General features: G+C 38.1%; 2 protein-coding genes and 1 long non-coding RNA gene across 3 annotated transcripts; 1 reads left to right on the top strand and 2 right to left on the bottom strand.

The window, feature by feature from the left end:
* Positions 1–6532: 6532 nt before the first annotated feature.
* LOC103697089 (respirasome Complex Assembly Factor 1) lies at positions 6533–10879 on the bottom strand. The gene is made up of 4 exons (XM_008778874.4): positions 10568–10879; positions 10274–10377; positions 7180–7309; positions 6533–6878 (listed from the first exon to the last, which is right to left on the bottom strand). Exons 1-4 carry the CDS (start codon positions 10670–10672, stop codon positions 6840–6842), a joined length of 378 nt encoding a protein of 125 aa, XP_008777096.1. The 5' UTR covers positions 10673–10879; the 3' UTR covers positions 6533–6839.
* A 1477-nt stretch (positions 10880–12356) lies between these two features.
* LOC103697080 (oxysterol-binding protein-related protein 3A-like) lies at positions 12357–23998 on the top strand. The gene is made up of 10 exons (XM_008778862.3): positions 12357–12739; positions 15211–15304; positions 16027–16143; positions 18273–18345; positions 18426–18544; positions 18779–18900; positions 19137–19313; positions 19731–19875; positions 22982–23160; positions 23422–23998. The coding sequence occupies exons 1-10, from the start codon at positions 12636–12638 to the stop codon at positions 23666–23668; spliced, it is 1377 nt and encodes a 458-aa protein (XP_008777084.1). The 5' UTR covers positions 12357–12635; the 3' UTR covers positions 23669–23998.
* LOC113461357 lies at positions 21187–25309 on the bottom strand. Its single transcript, XR_003383582.2, has 2 exons — positions 24426–25309; positions 21187–22505 (listed from the first exon to the last, which is right to left on the bottom strand). It is a non-coding gene; the product is annotated as an uncharacterized LOC113461357 (long non-coding RNA).
* Between the last annotated feature and the right edge of the window lie 1811 nt (positions 25310–27120).

Genomic DNA, 27120 nt, shown 5'->3' with positions numbered 1-27120 from the left:
ACGCATTAGTTGGTCAAAACAAAGCTGGTAAACCTTGTAGACTTCACCTCCAAGAAAACTTGTAAAATGACATCTGAAATAAGCCGACAGAGATAGTTGGTAAGAGGAAATAATATATGGATGCGATTATTTACAAAAAGAATTCAAGCATTCGATCATCAAAAAGGGTTATACTGACTACGTAATGATTCTTTGTGAAAAAGGAAATTTATGGATAAAGAACGGAATGATGAAGTCAAAATTTGAGACCATTCAACTATGTGCCTCGGGACAAAGCTGGTAAACCTTGTAGACTTCACCTCCAAGAAAACTTGCAAAATGGCATCTGAAATAAGCCCACAGAGATAGTTGGTAGGAGAAAATAGTATATGGATGCGATTATTTACAAAAAGAATTCAAGCATTCGATCATCAAAAAGGGTTATACTAACTACGTAATGATTCTTTGTGAAAAAGGAAATTTATGGATAAAGAACGGAATGATGAAGTCAAAATTTGAGACCATTCAACTATGTGCCTCGGGACAAAGCTGGTAAACCTTGTAGACTTCACCTCCAAGAAAACTTGCAAAATGGCATCTGAAATAAGCCCACAGAGATAGTTGGTAGGAGAAAATAGTATATGGATGCGATTATTTACAAAAAGAATTCAAGCATTCGATCATCAAAAAGGGTTATACTAACTACGTAATGATTCTTTGTGAAAAAGGAAATTTATGGATAAAGAACGGAATGATGAAGTCAAAATTTGAGACTATTCAACTATGTGCCTCGGGACAAAGCTGGTAAACCTTGTAGACTTCACTTCCAAGAAAACTTGCAAAATGGCATCAGAAATAAGCCCACAGAGATAGTTGGTAGGAGAAAATAGTATATGGATGCGATTATTTACAAAAAGAATTCAAGCATTCGATCATCAAAAAAGGTTACACTGAGTAATGATTCTCTGTGAAAAAGGAAGTTTATGGATAAAGAACGGAACGATGAAGTCAAAATTTGAGACCATTCGACTATGTGCCTCGGGACTCTGACTAAATAGAAGCAGTTGAAAGAGGTGATTCAAGTTAATCTAAGCAAGATATTAAATTTGGTGCACCTTAAGTGGGCTTGTCTTATATTTCTCATACAATATGTTTTAAATATGTGGCGCGTACTTTCAAACATACACTTGACGATAACTTGCCCACTTTAACCTGAATAAGAATCTAAAACAGCTCCCTGTGGACGGAATTGTTAAACACCAATGAGCAAATGCATGTGGACACTCGTATGCAATCATGTTAGTTTACATATAATATACTGACATGACACTTATTGGTCCACTACAATTATATTGATCCATTCCAAGAAAATGACAATTTCTCTGCTCCAAAATTTATAGCAAATGAAATGAGAAATGGATATCCAATCAACATCAAGATATTTATGTAATATATACAGATAAATATCACATCCTTATCATCATATCAGTTGGCAGGGTGGAAATCGAGTAGTTTGGATCACGTTGGAGGTCAATACAAGCCTCACCTAAGATCTTGAAGTCTCCACCGAGAACCTAATCCAACCCAACCTTAATTTCGAGCTTGTGTTCAAAACTGAGTTCGTTTAGATTAGGATGAATTGGATCAAGTTATTCAGATCAAGTTAGGCAAATCATCTATAAATACTTTCATGTCATGTCAATAATATATAAAAGTAAAACAAACAAAACTAGGGATGATTGCATGACGGTAACATGGATCTTAATTTTAATTATAGTTAACATGGGTTTTAATTTTAGATAGTTAAACAAATACTAGTCGTATCTTAAAAAATTAAAAAAATTAATATACATATATTATATATTTATTTGGGTTTGGGTTCGGTAATCTAAACACTGAATTGGCAGAGTTGTAATGGAATGGAGAGAACCCAGTCTCCCACTCGAACGCGAGAGAGTCGAAGCACAGCACGGAGTCGGAGTCATGACTGTTTAAAATATATATGTATTAAAAAAATGGAGTCACACAGTGGAGAGAGAGAGTACACGTTTTGGGCCCCGAAAGCACACGAATCTGTAGAAGATACCGGCAATCCCGGTTGACCGGGTTTGACCGCGACACCTGCAGCCGCCGGTGGCCAGCTTAACGAGTCTCTCCGAGTGCATTTCTTGGTGCCCAAGCTTTTCCACCGCCCTCTCCATCCTTCCTCCACGGATATTGATGTCGACCTCTTCTACCCTTTGACCAACCTTCACCTCCTGCATTCATACGCTCGCTTCCAAAGACTCCGCGTGGGGCAAGGGGCACCGAAGAATCACATACACCGGCAAAGCACCGGAGACACGTTTGCTCATCGATTGTGCAATGGGTCGTACTTTTCGCGCGAATTCACGAGTACACTGGTTGCTTTGAGATCTGCTTATAGGGGTGATCCAACAATGGATTTGCAGGAAGGAAGGAAAGGGATTTCTTTTTTTTTTTTTGGTATAACAACTCAGCCATGTAGATGAGAGCAACCAGCAAAAACAGAATAAAGAAGATAACACAAAGCGTGAGACATCGTTACATGATCGGCCTAGATGAAGCCTCCACGTGGTGAGCTACGAATGAAGCCATCCAATCAGCCGCTCTGTTCGCCTCTTTGTAGACATACGTGGCTTCAGAGGGTCCATACTCAGCTAAGAGCCAGCGGATGTTGCGTAGCAGCGGTCTGAAGTTGGCATCATGACTCTAGCCTTAAATCCACTCAACCACCTTGGACGAGTCATCCTCAAGGAGGATGCAGTTCGCCCGCAGTATCCGTCTCACGTAGGTGACTCTCTCTCATGTTGCTCTAATCTCAGCACCAAAGACTGAAGTGTTCAATATCCTTCGGCCTCCGACACTATCAGCGTAGCCTCATGGTCTCAAATGATGAAGTCCACACCTTCGGTGCTCCCTCCCTTGCTTATATTACCGTCAAAATTTACCTTACAGTAGATGTGAGCCCCCAGAAGACCATAATAGTTCTGTATGCTACCAGAACAGAAGGAAAGCCTCAGTTTTTCCGGTCATCTTGAGAGGAGACGGTGTGACAGCATGGGTGCCCTCTGCGGTGTGAAGGAAAGCCCGATCTGCGACCACCCATGGGCGCCCTGTTGTGCCCTCGAAGACCCGGAAAGGATGAGTCGCGAACCTCCGAAGGATGTTTCCATGCCTGCACGTGTTGAAAGTGCTGTTCAGACTACCGAACATGGGCCCACCAGATCCCGCAATGAGATAGCGCCACGAAAGCAGATCCACATGTTTTGGGTACGTGTCCTTTGGGCAGTGCGCGGGGAATGCTGGTGGGTGTATACGGAGGCGCAGGACGTGGATGCCTGGGGAATGGCTTTTGTGGAAGGAGAAGGGGAAAGGACGGGGTCAAACGAGTCAAGGCTCCGCGGAACATTGACAACATAAACTTTAGGAGCAAGACGGGATGAGTTGGTCGTGCAAGAAAACTTTGGCAATGCTTTGGCCCAAGAGTATTGGGCTTCCATGAGAAATGCAGCACGTGTGGATGTGCACGCGTACATACCATGGGCAACGAAAATCAACGGGAAAGAAGGAGTACCCATGTTGGGATTTCTAATGGCAGTCAAAGCTTGGCTTTAACGTATCATAATAAAATAAATAAAATCTAAATCCATAAACATGACTCACCAAAAAAGAAAAAGCAATGATCATCTGTATAAAATAGTTTCAAAATTACTTTTCTCTAACATGTGTCATTGCTTTTTCAACGTATTGGCCTCTCTTTCTGCTTGTCGTTGCTTTTCAAAATGTTTTGGTCTTATGAGCCTAAGGTTGAGGGTTTTTATTAATTTAATCTAAGATATTTTTTTTAATCTAAATTTCTCGTTAATTTGCACTAAATTTTTTTTATCTCATTAATTTGTTGGTGCATTTTTTCTTTTTACTTTTTCGCAATTATTTACCAAGTTTTCTAATATTTCTTTAAAGAATTAATCCGAAACATTATTGCAAATAATTTTAATTGATCCAAGCTTAATTAGCATACCATGTGACAACTAGAAATAATGATTGAAATGAATCTTTCTCGTTGCAGGTTAGATGCAAGTCCGTCTTTCTAGAGGATTTGTAGGTTGATCGGTTTTTCATACCGAGGATTCAATTCTAGTGAAAGTTAGCTCTGCCAAAGCAAGAAGTATGTAGCAATGGAAGAAATTGATCACAAGAAGGTGAAGTCGCCATGGCACTGCAGGACCTGAGCTTCGAACCACCTCCACTATTATGACCATGAATGATTGTGGGACCTGGGGGCACCAATCTTGTCCGAGGAGAAAGCTACAGGGCGTGAAGACTAATGCTTGGTAGAAGAAATTGGTGCCAGTCTAAAATTGAGATGGAGGAAAGCCTCACGCCCATTAAGCCTTGATGTCTTTTATAGTGGAGGAGAATTCTTGTTTTTGAGTTTGGTTTGGTAGGAATGTCATAAGATTGAAACAAGTGGAGTGTAGAGGGTCAGTAGATGAGGGAAAGGGATTTTATAGAGAGATAGGAGGCATAAACTCCTGACATAAAGACCTGAGACAACGTAAGAAGACACGTGGAAGCAAATTTTCAGATGTTTCTTGTCTCGTGCCCAAATTGATATATCATGCTGCTGCTAGTAGATTGAATAGTTGATGTACCCCAATATTAATAAAAAAAGAAAAGTCCAATGAATGAGGCTCCCGTCATTATAGAATACGGAGAAGGTTAAATGTACGATATGTAGAGAGGGTTTTTCTATGTTTCGAACACATGGCTTTCAACAAAGGAATCTTACTTAAACAATGAAGACTCACCCTCATGTACCTCCATGTTAATATAGCAAGAGATTAAACCAAGAGTCATATCTCATATGCGATTGCCAAGTTTGAATTTTGGAGTTTGAGGGTATTGTTTGACATGATAAGCAGTACTTAGAAAAGACTAGTGAATTTTAAATGCAACACTTATAAAATCCAATTTATTAATTGATGGTGTGGTTCTGGACTCATCACTACTCTCTCTCTCTCTCTCTCTCTCTCTCACACACACACACACACACACACACACACACACATACAAACACACTTGCACACAAAGATTTATACATAGCAAATTTTCTGGTCCGAGAAACTAAGGTGATCGAGTTAAGGATGTCATGATTGGAGAAAGCATTTGCCAGATGGGACCTAATCTGATCGGCTAATGGTGGATGAAGATCCACCGCAATGAATGGGGGAGGCTCATATGGATCGTCCTCATCATTGCCCATGTGTAAAGCTCTTTATGCGGACGCTCTAATCTTTTAGAAGCACTACAAATATCATAATAACTATAGCCGTGGAGTTTGGCAGTGCCCAAGATCATCTATTTTGAGGAGACCTACACTTTGGGGAACTAAATGAAGGGAAGTCCTCAGCTTGTTTTAGCAAGACCTAGAAATCGATATGTCTGAAGTGTCACCTTAAAGTTGAGATGAGAGAGTTTATTATAATGTGGTAATTGTTGCAGGGCGAAAAAAAACAAAAAATCTAAATGACGCAAATTGAACCACAACTGGAAAACTGACCAACCTTTTGGGCAACAACATTTCTGACCTGAGTATCCGTTCTGAATTTCTCTTGATGTCAAACAACATCTCGGCACGGAAAAGATGCAGAGAACAAGTTTCTCCTATAGTTCTCACACTTCGTAAGTCAAGCATAGCAGTTCAATAAAGTTATAGAAAATTGTCATTGGCTTATCTATTAAAGCTCCTTACCTAAAACACCAACCCATATTTTTGGGATGCTTCCATCCCGTTTGACCAATTTTCTCCTATTGCAAGTCAGTAACAAGCCCTGTCACAACTTTTTACCCCTCTCTCTCTCTCTCTCTCAATTGATGGAATAACAACCAGGCTCAGATCCTGTCAAAGCTTTTTATTAAGAGAAAAAAAAGGAACAAGAAAAAACTGTTGACCTCTGAGAAAGGGCAATAAGGAGCATTCTACAGGGGATAAGACCTTTACCAAGTATCATGCATATTCCCCACCCAACAGAAGCAAAACGAAAGTTATATGCAATGCATGCAAATCTATCTTTTCAATTGTACATGAATTCTTAGTTATCAAAGAATTGTAGCATCAATAATTCTCCAGGCCATCTTAGTAGGCACACCTTTCTGAACACGCCTGTCCCTCCAGATACAGTGTTGTAGAGAGAAAAAAGAGTAGAGCACCCAACAAAATATATATTTCCAAGTTAAATAAATTAGGAAAATAAACCCTCTAATCAAATTAATAGGACAGAAAAATCAAAAGGAATAATACATTGAAAAACAAAAATATATAAAAATAAGTTAGTTACTACTTTTCCTCAACATCACGGAACTAGAAGTTACTCATCCTGTTTCTAGTTAATCAATCCCCAGCAGTCATAATTGTGGTTTGCAAATATTCTGATCAACTGAAAAGTTAAAGGCCAAGCCCCTCTCAAATCATATTCTACTACTTTGAAATAAGGCCACTGGCAGCCATTTTATGGAACACAGAACAACAGAAAGTATGCAAAGCTAAGTACAAGCATGAGATAAATAAAACTATTTATGTTACTACACTTGGATTGTGGACTCACTTGATGTCGCCAGTCTCCAAAATCTGAATTGGATAAAATCAAAATGGAAGGAAGAAAAAAACTTGGGTGCAATCAATGGCAGTGCCACGAATGCATTTTCTGTTTCATTGTTCTAAAAGGAAAACAAGTGGAGCTTAATAGCTCAGCAGATCATACATCTGTTGCTCAAAATGGAAAAAGATAAGGACACCCATCTGAGAAATCATTCTCCGATCAAAACACAGTACCCCATTAGAAATGTGCCAAGCTGTATACCAAAATCCAGGCAAGCTGCAATCCCAAAAAGGAAGAAGTTCTCAGATACAGGAAAGCTAGCACAATTTGAGACTATAGCTATTCACGACAAAATCAGAGAATCCAGATCACACAAATGTAGAAGTCATACAAAAGACACAGGTGAAGCAAAAAATAAAATATATTCATGGTATAATCCAATGGAGGTCACATATCAAGACCACATTATGTCAGAACAAGAGGAGTCCAAAAACACATGAGCTGGTCTGTATATGGTATAGTGGATAATCTCCCTCACGACACTTAAAATGAGAATAGAATAGATAAGAGAGTTTACCAGAAAAAGGGTAAATGATGCAAAAAGCCCTTCTTGGAGCAAAGTTGCATGGCCTCCATATTCTTCCTCATCAATCTTCAGAATGTGCGCATAGTATCCGTAGATGATACCAGAAGATAGCACCAAGAATCTGAACATAATGAGCATTAATTGATAAATGCATCAATAAAAGCTCATAGTAATTATATAGATCAAGATAAACTTGTTTTTGCATTTTGCTCATGGTATAACTGTAAGAAAGATATCACATCAATGAAAAGACAAGAATGTTTTCCTTGATGATGAAGTCAAGAAAAATAAATTGCAAATTCCACTAGTATTATATAAATGTTACTGCAATTATACCATTCCGGATTTATTTGAAGACATGAATAATACTGACAGCTACCATGCTCCCTCAAAGTTGAGAGGCAAAACATAGTGTGCACTAAGAAAAAAAACTTAATTGGTAGCAAGTCAAAGGAACTGAAACTAGCAGGTCTACAAGCATATTTTTTGAAAATATACATGAAATGCACAAAGACTAAGTGGGATTTCCTTTCATTTTAACTTGTATTCTTAGAAGGAATATTGTAAATGAGCACTATTATTGGAGATGGAGACCTGATAGCAACTAATAAGCTCAAATTTTAGTGTGTAATTCGAACAATTCAAAAAGAGACACTCTAAATGAAAAGTCCATATATTTAATAATTATACATATACATCAATCATAAATTGCACAATCAATCTTCATATTCATAGGCAAAAACAGGTAGTCCAGTAGTCCAGCAAATCCCTCACCAATTCTGTGAGGGGAAAGATGGGGAAGGAAGGAGGAAGCAATTGGGGGAGGATCGACATTAAATTGTTTACATGAGTAGTGCAAGTGTGCAGCAATGATGAATGCAAAATTCATGTTCTGCATATAACATGAATGCAAAATTCATGTTGCGCTCAACTCCCAACAATTGAGAGAGCCTGGCATCCCAAGGCACTTCTTTATTTAATTTTTTCCCTCTTTACTCTTGTTAGTTATGATGATTGTTTTGGCATATCTTGATCCATCCTGACCCATCCCGGTACCATCCTAAATCGGGACTAGACCGAGACAGGTATCAGGATTGGGACTTTAATCCTTGGTTATGAATCCATAAAATACGACCGAGCAATAGCCTTCCAACATTAGAGGATTGAGTGAACCCCTCAACATTCCTTGAATCTAGTCGCATCTAAGGGGCACACACGAATTTGATATTAAATACATTTTTTCCACTCCTAAGGCCACCTTCTAGGAAACCTTTGATTCCTATCCCTCCAAATTTCTCACCGTACGGCATGAGGGATGATGCTCCTGGTTCTCCCTCTTCCAAGACACCAACAAAAGCAAAAGCAAGTGCAGCTAGATTTTATATTGTACGCAGTAAGGAGAATGTTTATGCCACTTCTTCGAAACAGATGCTTGAACCTTGCAATCATCAAAGAATCTACGCCAACTTAAGATGGCAACTTTACAACCCCATCCCACTGAGCTAGTCCTACAACTAGCTCCCATGACATATACACATGATAAATATTGCGGATGTCACATTAGCAAGCATGACACAAATTGATGTAGCTTCTCTGTCATACATGTTGATTCCCTTGTAACTTCTTTAGGGTTAGATGATACAACAAAATATTGACCACTGATTCCCAAACTAGAAGTCCTTGGAAGTTCTAACAATATCACCTCCTTCACATGAAACCTCATATAACTTGACTCTCTACCTCTTGAGATTGCCCCCTTGAATTGCAAAAGATTAAGCTAAATGATCTTGTCTCTGAACTCTATCTACAAAAATAGCATCTTCCTCTGCAAATTTTTTCATAAATCGCTACCTCATCATCCATCCTTGAAAACCATAATCAGCAGCTCCATACAAGTCCTTGAACATTCCAACTGATGGCTAATCTCTTTATTTGATCAAAGTGGGCAAGTCCAACATTAGTTGGGACCATCTGGGGAACACTGGTTTATCAAATAGACCTTCTATTCAACTAATAAACCAGAAGACCCTCAACTTATGTCTTTATCTGAACCAACTACATATCATATGAATACCAGTAAAAAATTAGGAACATCTCATGATAATCTCTTTCACCACAGACTCATATAACAATCAAAGACCAAACAGTAAACAAAATATATGAAAACTTACCCTCAAATCTCTATCTCTTGGTAGAAAAGAAGGGGAAAAACAGACAAAGTAAACAACAAATTCACCTACTTTTCTTCTTCCTTTGATCTTTATTCCTAGGCAATTTAGAAAGAGACACACAGAGAGAGAGAGACAGAGAGAGAGAGAGCTTTCTGAATAGCATTAGTGGCTGTAGAGCCTAACAAAAGAATATGCCCCACAGAGCCGGCTCAATAAAAATAAGATAAGATATGCTTTTTATGTTCATGCGTGCTGAGTGGTGAAACAAGCCATCAACTTATTGCATTGTCTGGGAATTCAAGAGTTAATAGACAACACAATATGGATAGATAATCAAACCATGTTAGTAATGTATCATAAGTCACCCTCTTATAACTAATATTAGTTCATCTAAAGAAAGAATTCAAATGGTTAACCTTCTGTGAGTACTTAGGTCCTCCATCGACATGGATGACTAGTAACAACAAATTCTAATTACATGACTTAAGAAACCAACAAAAAACAAAAGCAATGAAGAGAAACAGGAAGAGAAGCTAGTTAGATAACATAAAATCAGAAATGGATATCGTTCCAACAATCCACATGCTTAAGGAATTGGGATTCCACCAAGTACAATCAACTCAGTTTCGCCAAGGTCAACTGCTATGGAACCAATGCATCAGAGTTTAGCACAATCAAAGACATCTTGTGTCCAATAGCATTCATCTCTAAAGCACAAAAATAACCCAAGGAGTTGAATTAAATCAAAATCCTAGCAGAAAATTAAAAAAAAAGTAGTTTGTTCTTCGGATGCATGATTGCTATTTCAGCGCAAGCTCTAAATATATGATGATATGTGAATAAGAAAAAAAAAAATCGGAGAGGTATCGACTTAACTCACAACAGGGGAAAAGATTGCCGATTTAGAAACTTACACAAGAATCCATATTGCGCCGACGAGAGGGATCGCACCCCACAGCAATCCACACACAAGGCCCAACACTTGACGGATCCAATGGAGAACATCACCCAACTGGTCCTGAATCAAATTAATAATACCAACACAAACAGATCATCAGCACATAAAAAAAAAGAACAAAAATGTCAAGATCCAGTCTTTTTAAGAGAACAAAATTGCGGAACAAAAAAACCTAAATCTTCGTATGTAACTCTTAAATTTCCGCGTCAGATTTGACGAAAACACCATCCGATAGAGCGGACTTCTATACCTTGTCCCAAGAAGCCTCCGGATCTAGCAACTTGGCGAACTTGAAGGGAAGAACGTGACCGTTCTGCTGCTGAGATTGGACCTTCGCCGATTTACTCTTTTTCATGATGCGAGGGAGCTCGAGTGGGACGGAGGACCGGAACTTTCTCGCTTCCTCTTGCTTCAACTCCGATCGCTTAGCTCTCAATAGTCATAATTCGCGGAGACTACGGAATTCTAGGGTTTCTGAACGAAGACGAGCGCTCTCCAATATGATCTCCAAGATCGAATATTTTAACGCGAAACTCCTGGCGTGTTGACGGATGGAGTTAAAATTCCATGGCCAGCTATATTTAAAATTGCTTATGTAATGTCGGTACCCATATCGCCGAGACTAGTATCAGACTCCACTCCACGTTGGTTTTTTTTTTCCTCCGGATGCTTCATATATTACTTGAATAAATACACCCACTAGAATCTGCAAAAACTAAGTCAGATAGTGCTCTAGATAAACCCTCCTCCTCTGCCCATAAAGTGTCTCCTGAGTGGCACGTGACATATGCCGCCACCAGTCGGCAACCCTTTTGGCTTCTCGATACACACATTTAACCTGAAAGGTCAGTACATCACTCGCTATATCTCATATATCTCGAAGTAACGGGTGTACCTTTTTTCCTCAGCTTGATCTCTTTTGGACCCAACTGATCACGATGGCTGAGTCACCCTCCAATATGATCGAAGTAGCCCGGAATGCTCGCCTGGCATGATATAATCCGATCCAAGCCGCCCTCAGCTCTGCACCTGGCACATCGATGTCAAAGATCTGGCGACCGCCAACAGCGACCACTCTGGAACTCGGGCCTTTAATGACGAAGCCTGCTCCTCCCCTTTTGCTGCCCTTCAAAACAGCGCCGCCAAAATTGACTTTGAGAAAACTTGGAGGTAGAGGCTCCTAGGTGAAATATACTCTACAAAGTGATGCTTGAGTAATATGGAAGTCCCATATGTACGGAGCTATCAAAGGCCATGTGTAAGTTTGTCCGAATGATCTCAGCTCTTTGTGCTCCGGCACGCTCTACCGCTCCACGTTTTGGGAATCTTTCGGAATACGGCAACTAACAATGTGAACCCGGAACACGGGCAGCAGCCGGCGAACTCCGCACAGCGAATACAGTGCAAAATCAAGTACCATGCTTCACGTGCCCCAATCACTCCAATGATATTTTACTAGCCCCGCCAGCTCACACAACATGGCAGGAGGCTGTGTTTGCAAAGTTCCAAAAGAATTCCGTATTTTATGGCGCTTTGTTTCGTTTCCAAATTCGCCCAGCAAACACTCTCGCCGACTCTCGCTGCTCCGGCAGGCTCTCGGAATAAACGAACAGCGCTCGAATCATAACTGCAGGCCTACATCCTGGAAGGTGACTTAGTCCAAGTACTAAGCATATTGCACAGAAAAAGCTGATAGTATTTGATTATCCGCTCATCTGGAGGTTGTTGAGAAAATAGAATGCTAATCAGATTATGTATATATTTTAGAAAATGAACCCAGCTGCTGGTTGAATCGTCTTTTTTATTATTTATTATTTTAAAGGTATTTTTTAAACTATTTTATATTTATGTAGAATATTTTATTTTTTAATTTTAATGGCAATGCTCACATGCGAGATCGGTGTGAGCTGCATGTACCCGGAAAAAAAAAAACCTGCAGATCTGAGCCGTTGAGCTCAAGAGACCGTCGCGATGCGGAACAGTTTTGAGTTAAAATGTTTCCGCAGGAACACATAAAATGACGCTTAGGCGTAGATGCGTCTTTTCAACGAGGTCTTCTTCGATAGCCTTCTCCCACGCGTAGAAATATCGCCGGCCGCCCTTGAAACAGTGGAAGCGCCAAAGTTTTCTTTCTTATTCCTTAATTTAGAAGTCGTTGCCCCTTCTCCCTCCGCCTTTAGATTTCGCCCTTTTCTTATCTCTTCGTGTTAATCGAGGGAATTTTCATCGGAGAATTGGGGATCTTTGACTCGAGATCTCGCCGAGGGCTTCTTTCTTTGCGATTTGAGGGATTCTTCTTGGAGTTAGGATTTCCGGAGATGGGTTCGAAGGATGAGAAGCCAGCGGCCGGTGGTGGCTTCTTCTCATCGATCACGGCGAGTGTTAGGGGTTGGGGGAGCGCGGTGCACAAATCGGTCAATGGGTACGGAAGCGCCGTATTTCTGATATTTTTTCTAACTCTTTTTCATTTTATGTTCTGTCGAGATTTCTTGAATGAGTGTAAGGAAGCGCTGCCGTTTTAATTTTGCCTTTGGAAACCCTAATTTTTATTCTTGAGATAAGGATGTGCTTTAGTTTAACTGTTTAAGCGACTATAAGATCTCAAGACCATCAAATTTCAATTTTCAGTACATTTTTGTAACAAATTTACCATATTTTTGAGCTTGTTGTTAGTTATTTATTTGTTGGTAGAAGAGCTTGGCCTTTTTAAACGCCATGAAATTGGTAACTTCTATTGTTTTAATTCACAGGATTTCAAGTTTGCCTTTTGAAACCGTAACTGTTAGTCTTGTCGTCAAGATATGCTTAAGCTTCAGTGACTGTTAGATTCGGCACTATCAAACCCCATTTATAAGTAGAATTTTATAATAAATTTACCGTGGTATTTTTTGCTTGTGATTGGTTATTTATTTGATGATAGAAGAGCTTGGACTTTTCAAGTGCACTGAAATCAGTAACTTTTTGGTTACTTTTACTTTAGAATTCCCTAAGGGCCATTACGTGAAATGGGGAGAGGCCTAACTTTTGGCATGTTTTTACACAAAATGGCTGCCTAGGACTCGAACCCATGTCATTGTGCTTGCAAGCCCAAATCTTTGCCATTGCACCAGGCAATGACCTCTTTTATACTCGCTCCAACAACAAAATTATCTTGGTAGAGCTACCTTTCTCCAATTCTTTTATTTTAAAATTTTAGCTGGTTTACTGTTTCATGTGCAGTTTGTTTACATCTAAATTAGATCTGCTGATATTTGTTTTTTTTTTTGTTCTCTTACCTGCTATTACTTCTATGCCTTGTGCCGTATGTTCATGATTAAAGTGAAATTATGGCATAGAATGACAGCAGTTCAAGAGAACTCCAATAGTAGAACTTTAGAGGAAACAAAAGTCCATAGAGTAATGCTTAATGCTAAAATCATGGCCACTCTGTATGGTCAACATCAAGGACGGCGAAATCGGTACCGGACACCGTACCGGTTGTCCGACGGAACGAGTTGGTCCGGGCCTGTGCGTGTCGGCCCGTACTGACACATCTTCTACGGCGGGGGAGAGGGAGAACGAGAGAGAAGAGAGAGAGAGAGAGAGCAGGGGAGGGAGTGAGAGGGAGAGGAGGCCCCGGCCGGCCTCTCTCTCTTTTCCTCTCCCTCTCCCTCCCTTCCCCGCTCTCTCTCTCTCTTCCTCTTCTCCTTCTTCTCCTTCAGCGAGGCATCTCGGTTTCAATGGCAGAACCGTCACGGCGGCTCGGAACGCCCTGAACCGGGCGGTTCGGGACAGTTTAGCAGACCTTGGTCAACATACATGCTTTTCACTAGGATTTGTTGTATTGTGGCCATATATCTTTTGATGAAACATCTTAAGATGCATATGAACTGAAATTGTGGGTTTGGATATATCCAAACCATTAATTCAACTTGTGTCATCTATCTTGTCAATGAAAAGTACTCATTTGGTGAATGGTAGATGCATGCATCGCAAATCCTAATATATTTTCTTTTAAAACTTCTAGGAAAGTGGTGTCATTCTTTCCACGATCAGAAAATGGTGCAAGAAACATTAGCAAAGCATGAAACAAGAAACATGGTTAAGAACAACCCTAATTTGGGAAACCATAAATTATGATCCTAAAACAAGCAAGAATATATATATGTGTATATATATATATATAGGCAAAAATGTAATAAAAATCTCATGAAAAATCACTACAGAGAACTAGTTTTCATTGGATTTTCATTTCAGACATAGGGTGATGTTTAATAGTAATCATAAATTTAAGATATAGCAACTCCTTTTTTTTTAGCTGACCCCAACTAGTTTGGATTAAGGCTTTGTTGAGTTGAGTATAGAAATTCCTCATGTTTTAATATATATATATATATATATATATATATATATATATATATATTTATATACACACATGCTATTGTTCTTTATTGCATAAGAGAAGGGGAAAAAAGGATTCAACATGCCATGGTAAGACAGTTATTTTATCAGATCCGTCAAAGAGATTATTTAGACTCCTCCTTATCCACTTGTAGTTATAGTTCAGCGATTTTTCCCTCTTTGTTCCCATGAAGTTTTCCTGTACAGTTGATATGCATTTTGGAAAATGTATCCCCAATAAATCGAATCTGTTTCTGGATTTAGTTTTGAAGGAAAATTCCCAGGGAAGTAGGAAGCCCGTTTCCTGGGCAACTTTGTTTGAGTATATCATATTTTTCCTTCAGCTCGTGCTGATTTTATTCAACATTGTAGTGATTGTTGAGTTCATGTACTTAGTTGATTTGTTTCAACATTTTTTCAAGTAACTTGATTTATTTATTTATTGGTAGGACTAACTTGATTTATTTCATACTAGAAATAAGAAATATCAACTGACATATTTTCACATCTCAGGTTATTGGGCTATGAAGGACTTGAAGTTATAAACCCAGAAGGGGGCACAGATGATGCAGAGGCTGAAGCTGAAAGAGGAAGATGGAAGCAGGAGGTTTTGCTTTCCATCAATTTCCATACTATTTCATTTAGGAATTTTTATCCACTATTTTTTAGGAAACTTCATTCTCAACTACATATTAATTTTTTCCAGAAGTTACTATTACTAACATCGCTGTTTATGAACTTGTTGATGTTCTTTTGGTTTTGGTTGGGTTGTGCTCATGCAAGCTGTTGAAGCTCCCTTTCCATCCATGATTTGTTTTTTTTGGAGGGTTGTCACTATCCTTTTTTATTATCTGCAACTAGCATTTTTGAATATATTTGAATTTTCCTATTCTTCTAGGATGACTTACTGTATAAGCTAAAGAGGTCTAAATTATATAATATATAAAAATTAACTGCTGTTCTTCTAAGCAACCAACAATAGATGAAGAAAGGTTTTTTCTTTTGGTTGCCTTTGAAGAGCTTCTCAAGTATGTTATTAACTAATCATTCTAGATTATGTTGTAAATACTCTGAAATGATTATTTATTTATTATCTTAACTATGTATATATTTTGCTCAATTTATTATATTGTAAATGCTCTGATTGATTATTCTAGCATCAACAAGAAATGACTTGCTCAGTTCTATCATACATGTGAGCATCAGATTGTTGATTAAATTATCATGTTTCTTGGATTTTGTTACCTTATTTCATAATCCCTGCTATACGGCATCATTGTTTTGAAGCTTATATTGATTTAGTGATTTTTGATCTCTCTGTACTTACAGGATCGGGATGGCTATTGGAAGATGATGCAAAACTATATAGGATCAGATGTTACATCAATGGTGACACTTCCGGTCATCATTTTTGAGCCAATGACAATGCTTCAGAAAATGGCAGAGGTATGTGCTGAAAGGTGTTTTTAACCTGTCACCAAGAGGAGACTTGTCACTAAAAGTTATGTAACCCAGCTGTTAATTTAGAGATTTAATTTTTAACAAAATATTGCTTTATTTAATTCATAATATGCAATTATCATTCTGCTTCATGTTATTATTTGGGCACAAAATTGCCTTTTTTTCTCTCATTAGTCATTACATGCAATGTATTATAGCCTTACCATAGTGCTGGTACTGATTTTTCCATATCTTTTATGAATGATAACCATCATGGAGTTTAAAAGATTAGATCCAATGATTTAGCGGTTGAAAACTATTTTTGAGACTCTGATTTAGAGTTATGATTCCATCATGAGGGGAAAGTGCCTCCTGCCCATGATAATCTGGGAGCTTGGTTTTGTCTCATTTCTTTAAAAAATGGGGAAGTTAAAGAGGTGGATTATAGAGGATTATTGTTTTTTTTAGTTGAGGACTGGGAGGTTTTTATTTGATAAGATGTTTATTGCTTTGAAAAAAGATGTGAATTGCTACCCTTATGATGAACTTGCGGAATAAAGGCTTGTTATTTGTCCATGACCATTCGAATTTATATCACATTCTCCTAGATTGCAGTTGTTCTATTTCTCCATCATTATCTTCGTTACTTGGACTCTAATACTAGCTAATATAGGGCACTGGTGCAAGGCCTACGTCTTCATGTACAATATCGTTCGTTTCATTCAGAACAGCAATGACAACCATAGAGAGCTGTATAATGGAGTGCAGAAACTAAGAAATCTTTTTAATTTTTAGTTTATTGATTAATGTAAATTAAACCTTATTTATTGCAGATCATAGTTTTTTGAATAGTAGAGTGAGTATGATTTGATACATGGCCTACATGAAAATTTGCAGTGTCAATATAAGCAGATCAACAGAAAGGTTTCAGTTTTGAGCTACGATGCTGTGAAATAAATAAATAAATAAGTTGCCTCGTTGGCTGCAACTTGCAAGAAACTGACAGTAGGCTTTAATATCTTAAAGATCTTGTAGATTATTGCAGATTCAGGAAATGCAAGAAGAACTTCTTAGATTGTGTCAAATAATAAGGCTTTGCCCCTCTTTTTCAAAACTCAATTTTCTATTCTTTGTTTCCAATGAATTGAAAAAAATATTGCTCAGGTAAATTTGGCTTGATGTTAGTTTCGTTATATGGGTTAATAAGCAAGTAACGAGTACTACGATTGTCATTTATGGGTATTTAGATAATCGGATTTTAATTTTAGATTAGCATGTCTGAGTTATCTACCATGTAGAATCTAGAAGTGCTAAACATGCATGCCATTGTAGCTCCTTGAAGACTGTCTGTAGCATCACTTAATACTTGTGCTGAATACTATTATAAGGTTGACCGTCACTATAAGTTCTTTTAACTATTTGTTGACCATAATTTTAAGTTCTTTTAACTATTTGTGTTGGATTTTAAAATTACTTTTTACTATTTTTTTATACAAAGGGCTATTATTATAAGGTTGACCATAACTGCAAGTTTCTTGAGAATTACAATGGGGGCACCACCAATCATCCCAAACACTTGGGGAAATGCTTCCCAAGGTTTGATCCTGGAGCCTCCTCCAAGTGTCAGACGGTTGGATTGCAGCCTATTTTGACATCCTGCAATTTGTTTCGCATTGTTTACCAGAACTCACAGTGACGTTACTTATTCTTCCACTCCTTATCTCTAACCTCCTTGAGATAAATTCTAATCTCTCTCCCTATCCAAGCCTCCCAGGATCTTCATTAGTCATACCCATGCTGTTGCAAGTGGTTGTCCACCACATTGTCCTTTCTATGGGCAATTTGCATGCTTCATCTAATTTACTCACTTTTCCCCCTATCTCTCTAAACTCATCATACATCCACTTTATCATTCTAAATTCTGCCAGAATTGAAAAAAAAGAAAGTCCATTTGTTAAACTATATAATCTGGCTTGCTAAGTTTAGATGGACCATCCAGTCAAATTTTTACCAAAAAATGGTTCTTTTGTTATGTTTCCTTGCAGTTGGCCATCATGCCAGCTTTGCTGGTAGATATTATTATTTGACACTGCTAATTATGTGCAACATGATAAATTTTGTGATTTTTGTTACAGATAATGGAGTACTCTTACCTGTTAGACATGGCAGATGAATGTGAAGATCCTTACATGCGTCTGGTCTATACTTGTAAGTGCACATTTCTGAATCGTTTTATTCTGTACATGTATTAGTGTTAGATACAACAGAATTCTGGCTATCCTATGCAGCTTCATGGGCAATATCCGTCTACTATGCCTATCAACGAACGTGGAAGCCTTTTAATCCAATCCTCGGGGAGACATATGAAATGGTCAATCATGGTGGTATTACATTCATCGCAGAGCAGGTATTGCTTGTTAATTCTTTGTATTGTTCTTTTGCTCTTTTCTGGAAATTTTTCTTCTGCATTATTTGCAGAGCATCCAACATCACATGCAAATTTATGGAGTAGGTTTATAACTATTCATATATGATCCTAATCTTCACAAGAGATAATGTTATACCATTGAGTAATGATAGTGGCTTTCTTTTCTAAGGAATTCATTGACTCGTAGTTGGTCTTCCTTCTTTACCAATATAGGTGAGTCATCATCCTCCCATGGGCGCGGCACATGCTGAGAATGAGCACTTCATTTATGATATTACTTCCAAATTAAGAACTAAATTCTTAGGCAACTCCGTAGAGGTATATCCTGTTGGAAGGTGAGCATTATGTATCTTTCTTTCCCTCCTCCGGAAAGGCCATTATCATGACATATTCTCAAGTGTTGACTTTTACCAATATCTTCCATTATTAACCTTTATATTTAATTTATTTAATTTTGATATTAAAATTGTAACAATTTCAATTGAGAAAGCATATGAAAGGCGTGCGCACTCTCATAAATTGGTGCTAAGGTGTTGCAATTGCTTACACGATTATCTTTACTATGATGCAGGACAAGGTTGACACTTAAGAAGTCTGGTGTGGTCGTGGATTTGGTGCCCCCTCCCACGAAGGTTAATAACCTTATCTTTGGGCGCACCTGGGTTGACTCACCTGGGGAAATGGTTATGACGAATTTGACAACTGGAGATAAAGTTGTGCTATATTTTCAACCATGTGGCTGGTTTGGGTATGGTTTGTTTCTTGACATCACGTGACTTGCCCTAAGTTTAATAAATATTCAAGTTTGATAGCATTGGGCAATGAAAACTGGAGTATAGCACATCACTGAAGAGTGGTGTAAGCTGTCAGTTAAGTCGTTCTCTGGAATATCCTTGGAGCTGTACATGACCTGTGATATGGTTACCTAGGTTGCTTTTGTTGTTGATGATTTTTGCATATCAAATAATATTGCTCTGCTGCAAAGGAAAATGGTGGCAAAAGGAAAGATTGTTAATGCCAACTTTTTCTTTACTGCAATGAAAAGCAAAGTCTATGTCAAAACTCGACTTGCATACTTTACATAATAATGCAGACCAAATACCATATTTAGGTCTTATAGTGAATTTTTGCTCCGCATCTTATATGAAATTGCCAATTGTTTCAGGGCTGGTCGATATGAAGTGGATGGATATGTATATGATGCAGCAGAAGAACCTAAGATTTTAATGACTGGGAAATGGAACGAGTCATTGAGTTGCCAACCTTGTGATCAGGAAGGAGAGCCCCTCACAGGCACTGAACTGAAAGAGGTCTATTTCATGTTATATGTAAATTGTCATTATTTTATAGTTATTCTCTTTCATTTCATTAAGTAGCTTGTCATCATGTTTATTCTGTGGCATGTTATTCATCATTTATTGATTTTATCATGTTGCTGCATTCGATCCTTGTGCTGATGACCATGTTTGTGCTTACCATATTGTGCATATAAGCTACCAACTAGTTTTGCCATTGGGTATAAAAATGAGTTGGACTCTATACTTTATGTTAACTCCTTATAAAAAAAGTTTACAATTTTAAAGTCAATGATAGGCCATCCACAGATCTAAACCATTGGACATGATCTATAAAAAAAAAGCCTAGAAACTAAAATTCTTATATCTTGGTGGTTTCTAACCTATGCATCAAATAGGTACAAAAATTAACGATATTAATTGTACTAGTGCGGTAAAATTCATGATTGGGCGCATAAATTGAAAATTCACTTTATGGATTATGATCTGCACATCTTAAAACATGAGTAGTTTTAGATTCACTAGGTTTTAATGATTAAATCATAGTAAAACATAGTATCATGCTATAAAAAGTATCCACTTTGATACCTACTTGATGATTAGATTAGAGACCACCAAAATATATGAATTTTGATTTTTAGACATTTTTGTGATGTATATCATGTTTAGCAATTTAGATCTTGAATTTGGATGATCGATCATTGATTTTGAATTGTTAAAGGAGTTAACGTAATGTGTGTAGTCCAACTTTATAAAAGTAGACATGTTCTATATAGTTGGCAAGAGGAGTTCTCTACTTGATAGCCCGCATTATGTAAGTATTCTAAACATTTCACGATGTTTTCTTCTTGAGCTTTAGGGGATGCATATATCACATCTGATGTAGGTTTAAGCGTGTATACAAATCATGATACTTGAAATTTCAAAATCCTTCTAGAGCAAATAACTGTGAAGAGATTTAATTCCCAGTGCTACAGATTTGGTGGTGAGCAATTAACCAAAAGAAAAGATGAGCATCTGAATGCCGACCAAGTCGTGCAATATCTGTGGCTAGAGTTGTTGTCTCTAGGTAAACACTGTCGATTGAGGCAATGGAAGGGGATACCAAAGCAACTAAGAAATTTTAAGGCATATTGGACTATCACATGTAACAAGAAAAGGTTCTTAACAAGTTTGTGTATAACTGGATATAATTTGAAGGATGTTGCATCAAGATTTCAGGTTTGTGTTCAAGGTGCTTTATGTATGATACAATCCTGCTTCACGGCATTTCAGAATTTCCTTGTTATGGCTCAGTAGTTTTGCTACTCTTCTATTCAATTTTTATTTTGAAATTACAAAGTTTACACCTTTTTCCTATTTTTTATCAAATTAGTTGGATTCCTTCTAACACCACTGCCTTTTAAATATGTTATATTTCAAATGATGTGTATTAGTTTTTATGAATCTAGAAGTAGGGTTGCTAATAGCCTTGCATGCAGTTACAAATTTATGATATTTTGGTTCGGCCTATTGAAATTTGGAAATACACAGTCCTGCAGCCATGACAAGAAGATCGTATATATTCTAGATTAGTTACAGTATTTCCTGTCAGAACCTAAAATGTTATCAGCAGTATACTGGAGGTTCATGTAAGTAATCAAAAATCTGAAAGAAATTTCTTCAATATGTATTAGGCGGAATAGGGCATTCAGTCAGCATTCGCAAGTTAGTTTAACCCAGAAGCAGTAGTAGAAGAATTTTGCTGGCTATCAACAACAAGTATCAAGTCAGTAATTTTAGCTTAGTAAAAGTAAACAAATCTATACTATATACAAGAGGTCTTCCAGAGTGTCCGTAATACCTCTGAAGGGGAAGGCATTCCATGGTTTGCTTATGTGATAAGCATGTGAGAAAGAAAATGTTCAACTTTTAACTTTATCTTTTTCTTAGAGTCCCAGTGCTACCTAATCTCTCTTGCATCTGTTTCTTAGAGTCCTAGCATGGAAGCTTAACATGTAATTTTTTTTAAAAAAAGAAGAGTTGCTACATAATTTGTCCAAATCCATGCTGATTAGAGAGTAGTCAAATCTCAACCCCCTTTATCTTACACTCTTAAAAATCTGTAAATTTTAGAATTTAAAAAAAAAAAATCACATCTGGCTACGTTTTCAAGATCTAGACACCAAGCAATAGAAATTGTGAGTGCATGAATGAACAAGTGTTCCTATACTTTTGCTATCTTATTTTTCCTCTGAAGGGGAAGGTGAATGAAGACTGATCTAATTTATTTCATAGTAGGGATGAAATAAACAAAAGTTGCCTGATGGCCAGGGTCGATCATACCTTGTTGTTCATGCTTGTTAAAGCAGTTATCTGAAACGTAAAAGCTACAAGGCACTGGACAACCAAAAATATTAGGGCTACCCTGTTTCAGAAAAGCAGCCTATGTTATGTCAAGCCTTGCTGCTGGATATGTAGCATATGTTGTGTCAAGCCTTGCTGCTGGATATGTAGCATATGTTATGTCAAGCCTTGCTGCTGGATATCTGGTCCGTCGTATCTCAATACTCTGAAGAAGCATCATCACCATAGGCTAGATCTTGGTTAATCCTCCCTCCATGTCGCACTTTTCTGACAGTATATTTCTCTCTCTGGTGCACCATCTGGTAAAAAGAATAATTAAGAATTAGTGCTTTTCTTCTTTCTGTTACTGGTTCACTGGAGCGTGGAAAAAAAATTGTGGGCTTCTTCCCTTGCAAAAAAAAAAAAATAAATAATTCAGGAATTGGAAATGGCTGCAAGTTATTACGACCTTCAAGCTTCCAGCAACTTAGTCATTTATCAAGTAGGAACTTATGGTTTTTAATTTATGAAAAACCTGCATAAACTTGCTTGACTAGTACATGTTTACTTGATTAGGAATTACATTTTGCAGTTCAGGTTATCTATCAAGGCTTCTTTATAGCTCAATTTTTTAAATTCTGCACTTCATTTTGTCTGATCCATATGCCAAGCAGATGTCACTAATTCTGCAGCATCGATGGCTTGGTTCATTTTGCTTTCCATATTATCCAATCACATCTAGAGTTTTTTCTTCTAGCTGCAGTAATTGGTAAAATATTTGGATATCTGAATCCAGGTCTGGAGGGTTGCTGCCACACCGGATAATGACAAATACCAGTACACATACTTTGCCCATAAAATAAACAGCTTTGACACGGCACCTAAGAAGTTATTAGCATCAGATTCCCGATTGCGGCCTGATAGATATGCACTTGAGAAGGGTGATATGTCTAAATCTGGTGCAGAAAAGAGCAGGTATGTTTGCACATATATCCGAGTTCATGTGCCTTCAACTTTGGTTGCATTACTGAACATGTTAAAAACTTAAAAGAGTGCTCGTCGCTGAAGTTTGGTTTCATTAGTAAATGACACTGGATGTCTGAGGGAAAAATTGCACCTTCCATTGTTGCACACAACCTAAAGCTTGAATGCATTTGCCGAACTTTGCTGCCACTGAAGTACATGTTGTATCTTTTACATTTTGCATTTCTTATGGTTGATGTGGTTGGTTCTCAGTCTGGAGGAGAGGCAGAGAGCAGAAAAAAGAAACAGAGAAGCAAATGGGCACCAATTCACTCCAAGATGGTTCAACTTGACTGGTGAAATTACTCCGACACCTTGGGGAGACTTGGAAGTATACGAGTACAACGGTAAATACACTGAACAAAGGGCTATGATTGATAACTCAGATTCCATTGAGGAGGTTGACATCAAATCAATTGAATTTAACCCATGGCAGTACGGTAATGTATCCACCAAATGAAGTATCGGATCTGCATGCTATCTCCCTATTTCCTTCATTTACAAATGCATTTGAGCTATATATTGTTCTGTATTTGGTGTGGTGCGCTGATGGTTTGAATTAGTATGGCTTACTGTTACTTAGCTTGAGGTTGTGTGCACTTTCATATATTTGTCTATTAGTTATTCTTAGAAGCTTGCTTTACATTGTGAGATTTCCTCTCCTTTTTAACCTGTTTTTATTGTATCATGCTTGCATTTCTTTCCAGAAACTGAATTTTATTTGAGCACCAAAGTTGTTGCAATGTCCATTTGTGTATAATTTATATTGCAACAAGTATAATTCAAGTTTCCTAGGGTGTTACAAGGCTTGAATATGATGAGGTCAGACCCGTTTGGTTGGCTGTTTGTGCACGCTTTCCAGGTTCAAAAGGTGTTGTTGCTTGTTGGGTGTCTAAATTTGATCTTACTTTCCAGGACTTCTTTTGTCTGCTAGAGTTACCTGTCATGTTATTTTCCCCGGAACTTTTAGAGCTTTATTGCAGATAGCCATGAAATTTACAGGTAAAAAAACAAAAAGGAAAATAACGTTCCACCCTAAACTCAAGTTTAGGGAAATCTGGTACACACTCCCTCATCTTTAAGAATTTTGGGAGCGATCTTTTGAGTTTTCAAATTATTCTAAAATGATTCGGATATTTATTTCTGTTAATAAAGTGGTGCCGGCTATCGCATCATAGCATAGCATAAAGTTGTAGGACAAAAAATACTTCTGATACCTTCTTGTTTGGAGGTAGACTTTAATCTTCTTTATGGAGCGGTGGTGGGAGGCTGCCTGTGCGTGCTGCTCCTCTATCATGATGCCGCCCATCGTCGCCGCCGGCTTTTTCCTCTGGTCCGGGTGAACCCTAAACAAGATGGTGGTGGGAGAGGCCGAGAGCCGGCGGAGGGTGAAGGATTGTCGGGGTTGCACTATGGGTGGTGAAGCTGTCGGAGAATGAGGGACGGTCTGAAAGAGGCGATGGACTCATGGTGGGAGCTATCGATGCGGTGGAGGCTGGGGGAATTGGGATGGAAATCATAGGGGATGGAATGGCAGGGGGGAGGAATAAGGGTTGGGGTTGGGGGGATAGAAATTGGGGTGGGGATTGTAGCAGGCATCATAGGAGGGAAAGGGAGAGGAGAAAAGGCAAGGGGGTAATGCAAATGGTCGGAGCGGTAGAATTGTGGGAATGGATTCATGGGAGGGAAAGAGGAGTTGGATGGGTGGACGTAGCGATGGGGCGGCAGGTGGTAGGGAGGAGGGGGATAGCCATGGGGATAGGGGTATAGTTATCCACGGAGCTCCTCTTTTTTATTCTACTCTCCCTGTTTTCTCTTGCTGCTGTAAATTTATCTATCGAAGTGGATTATTTCTTCTTGGTGCTCTTTTTTTCCCCCCTAAGAAACGTCACGTCGAAGGGATTGCTGGGATTGCTCGTATGCGTTGAGAAATAACGTGTTCTTGCTGGTGTGGTGGAGGTCTTAGATGTGCCATCTCGAATGCCATCTCCAAGAGGCGGAAGCTGTTGGTGTGGAGGTTTTGAATGTAGGCCCGGATGTGGGAGGGAGGGGATATTTTTGTTGAGGGAGCGTCTTTTTATTTTGAGTTTTTTTTGCATTTATATATTCTTCTAAAAATTTAAATTTGTACAAATATTAATTTTTTAAAATTTATATTTATTTCTGTATTCTCGTAAAATATTGTTTTTCCACAAATGTTTCTAATATAACGGTTCTTCTAATATTGTTAATAAAAATCATATTTATTTTAATTAAAAATAAAATATAATTTTAAAATTATTTTTTTATTTTTCATCGTAATTGTCTTTTATAAATATTTTTTTTGCACATCTACCCATTAAGGATGTTTTAGTCATTTTATTTTGAAATTGTTAATTTTTTAATGGCGTTAGATGACATGGGTACATGTACAAAAAATGAGGATTAGAAAAAGGTAGAATAACGAAATAAGTGTTTTACGAGGATATACATATAAATATCAGGTTTAGGAGGATATTCATGTAAAATTTGATATTTAGAAGGGTATTCGTGCAAAGAACTCTTTTATCTTTTATCATATGCTAATAGCATGGGCTAGTCGGGCAAGCTGGAGCTTTATTTTGAAATACTTTTAGAATTTGAAAGGTTATTTTATTTTAAAAAAAAAATAAGGGTGATTTTTTAAATAAAAAAAAGAATAAGGGAGCGTACACGAGATTAGCCGAAATTTGAAAAAGGTGAAACTGTAATTTTTTCAGAAAGAGAGAAAAATAAAAGTGTGGGTAGCGCTGCTTTCACGACTCTCAGTGGGTGGATGGTCCCAACTTCATATACTTAAAAGGCCTCTCTGTACAATATGGTGAGGCATCTTATGGTGACACATCTTTTAGAGTTAAATTTCTAACATTCTCTGACAAGTAAGAAGTTTTGCCATTTCATGTTTCAACTAAATCCAAGACATTAAGTAGCTGGCCTAAAGGAATATTTGGTGTGCACATTGTCATATATCACATTGATCTTTCACGGGTTATTAGAAGACAATTCCATTGTCTGGCGAATGTTTGTGGTGGGCCTCTGGTGGCATGCATTTCTAATTGCCAATAAATTGTTATGGGACGACGATGGCTCCCTCGGTAACCTGCTTTTCTTGGCTCGCAAAGGGCAGTCCTTCCCGGCTCCCTAGTCCCATGGGTATGCTTTCTTTCATTCTAATGTATAGAGGGAGAAAGGGCTGTTTTACTTCTTGTTTGACACTTGGGTGCTGTTTCTACTCCAGAAATGTATGATATGGAATGGAGTTGCCCCTCATTTTATCCTGGAGAAAAAAAAAAAAAAACCAGAGATGGAATTATTTTACCTCAAACAGGAGGAGCCAGTAGGAATCTGTTGTTCCATTTTATATGTTCACAATGCCACCGTCATCATTACGTATCGAAACATTTTTACGATGGAAATCAGCAAATCCATGTTAAAAATGATTTATCAAACATGAAACTAAATTAGATGGGAAACACATACCCATACCCACCTTCTAATTTCCATCAAGCATGATCCAAGCGTTCGAGCCATAATCTCTCAGAAAGCACCAAGATTTCAACTATCCGTTGTGCTGCTGCTGCTGCAATTATTCCCAGTATTACTATGTTATTCGAGACCTAGATATCATGGTACCGTGATAGCAGATGAATAGTACCAAAACATCACCGAGGTGGTAGCACGGTGGAAATGAGGCTTTGATTTCACTGGAGTGGCCTAGGTTCGAAACGCGCGGGCGTCGATTAAATGTCGGGACCGGATGCCCCCCGCTTGTTTATCCGGTGAAATCGCTATCTGGTCCGCCGGTACTTAGGTGGTGTAGATGTGACGTACTCACACGTGGGGTAACCCACGGGTAGGAGAGGGTATAAGTAAAATTTGTCCATCTGCATCGAA

Source organism: Phoenix dactylifera, chromosome 12, assembly GCF_009389715.1.
Source record: "Phoenix dactylifera cultivar Barhee BC4 chromosome 12, palm_55x_up_171113_PBpolish2nd_filt_p, whole genome shotgun sequence".
Taxonomy (NCBI): Eukaryota; Viridiplantae; Streptophyta; class Magnoliopsida; order Arecales; family Arecaceae; genus Phoenix; species Phoenix dactylifera.
Note: the sequence above shows the minus strand (reverse complement) of the source record. Positions and strands in the feature narration are given on the sequence as shown.

Coding starts and splice junctions, on each gene's coding strand:
- LOC103697080 (XM_008778862.3), top strand. CDS start 12,636: ATGGGTTCGAAGGATGAGAAGCCAGCGGCCGGTGGTGGCTTCTTCTCA. Junction 18,901..19,136: donor GAGGTATATCCTGTTGGAAG/GTGAGCATTATG, acceptor ACTATGATGCAG/GACAAGGTTGACACTTAAGA. Junction 23,161..23,421: donor TCTGGTGCAGAAAAGAGCAG/GTATGTTTGCAC, acceptor GTTGGTTCTCAG/TCTGGAGGAGAGGCAGAGAG.
- LOC103697089 (XM_008778874.4), bottom strand. CDS start 10,672: ATGAAAAAGAGTAAATCGGCGAAGGTCCAATCTCAGCAGCAGAACGGT. Junction 10,378..10,567: donor CGGAGGCTTCTTGGGACAAG/GTATAGAAGTCC, acceptor AATTTGATTCAG/GACCAGTTGGGTGATGTTCT. Junction 6,879..7,179: donor CATCATTTACCCTTTTTCTG/GTAAACTCTCTT, acceptor TTGGGATTGCAG/CTTGCCTGGATTTTGGTATA.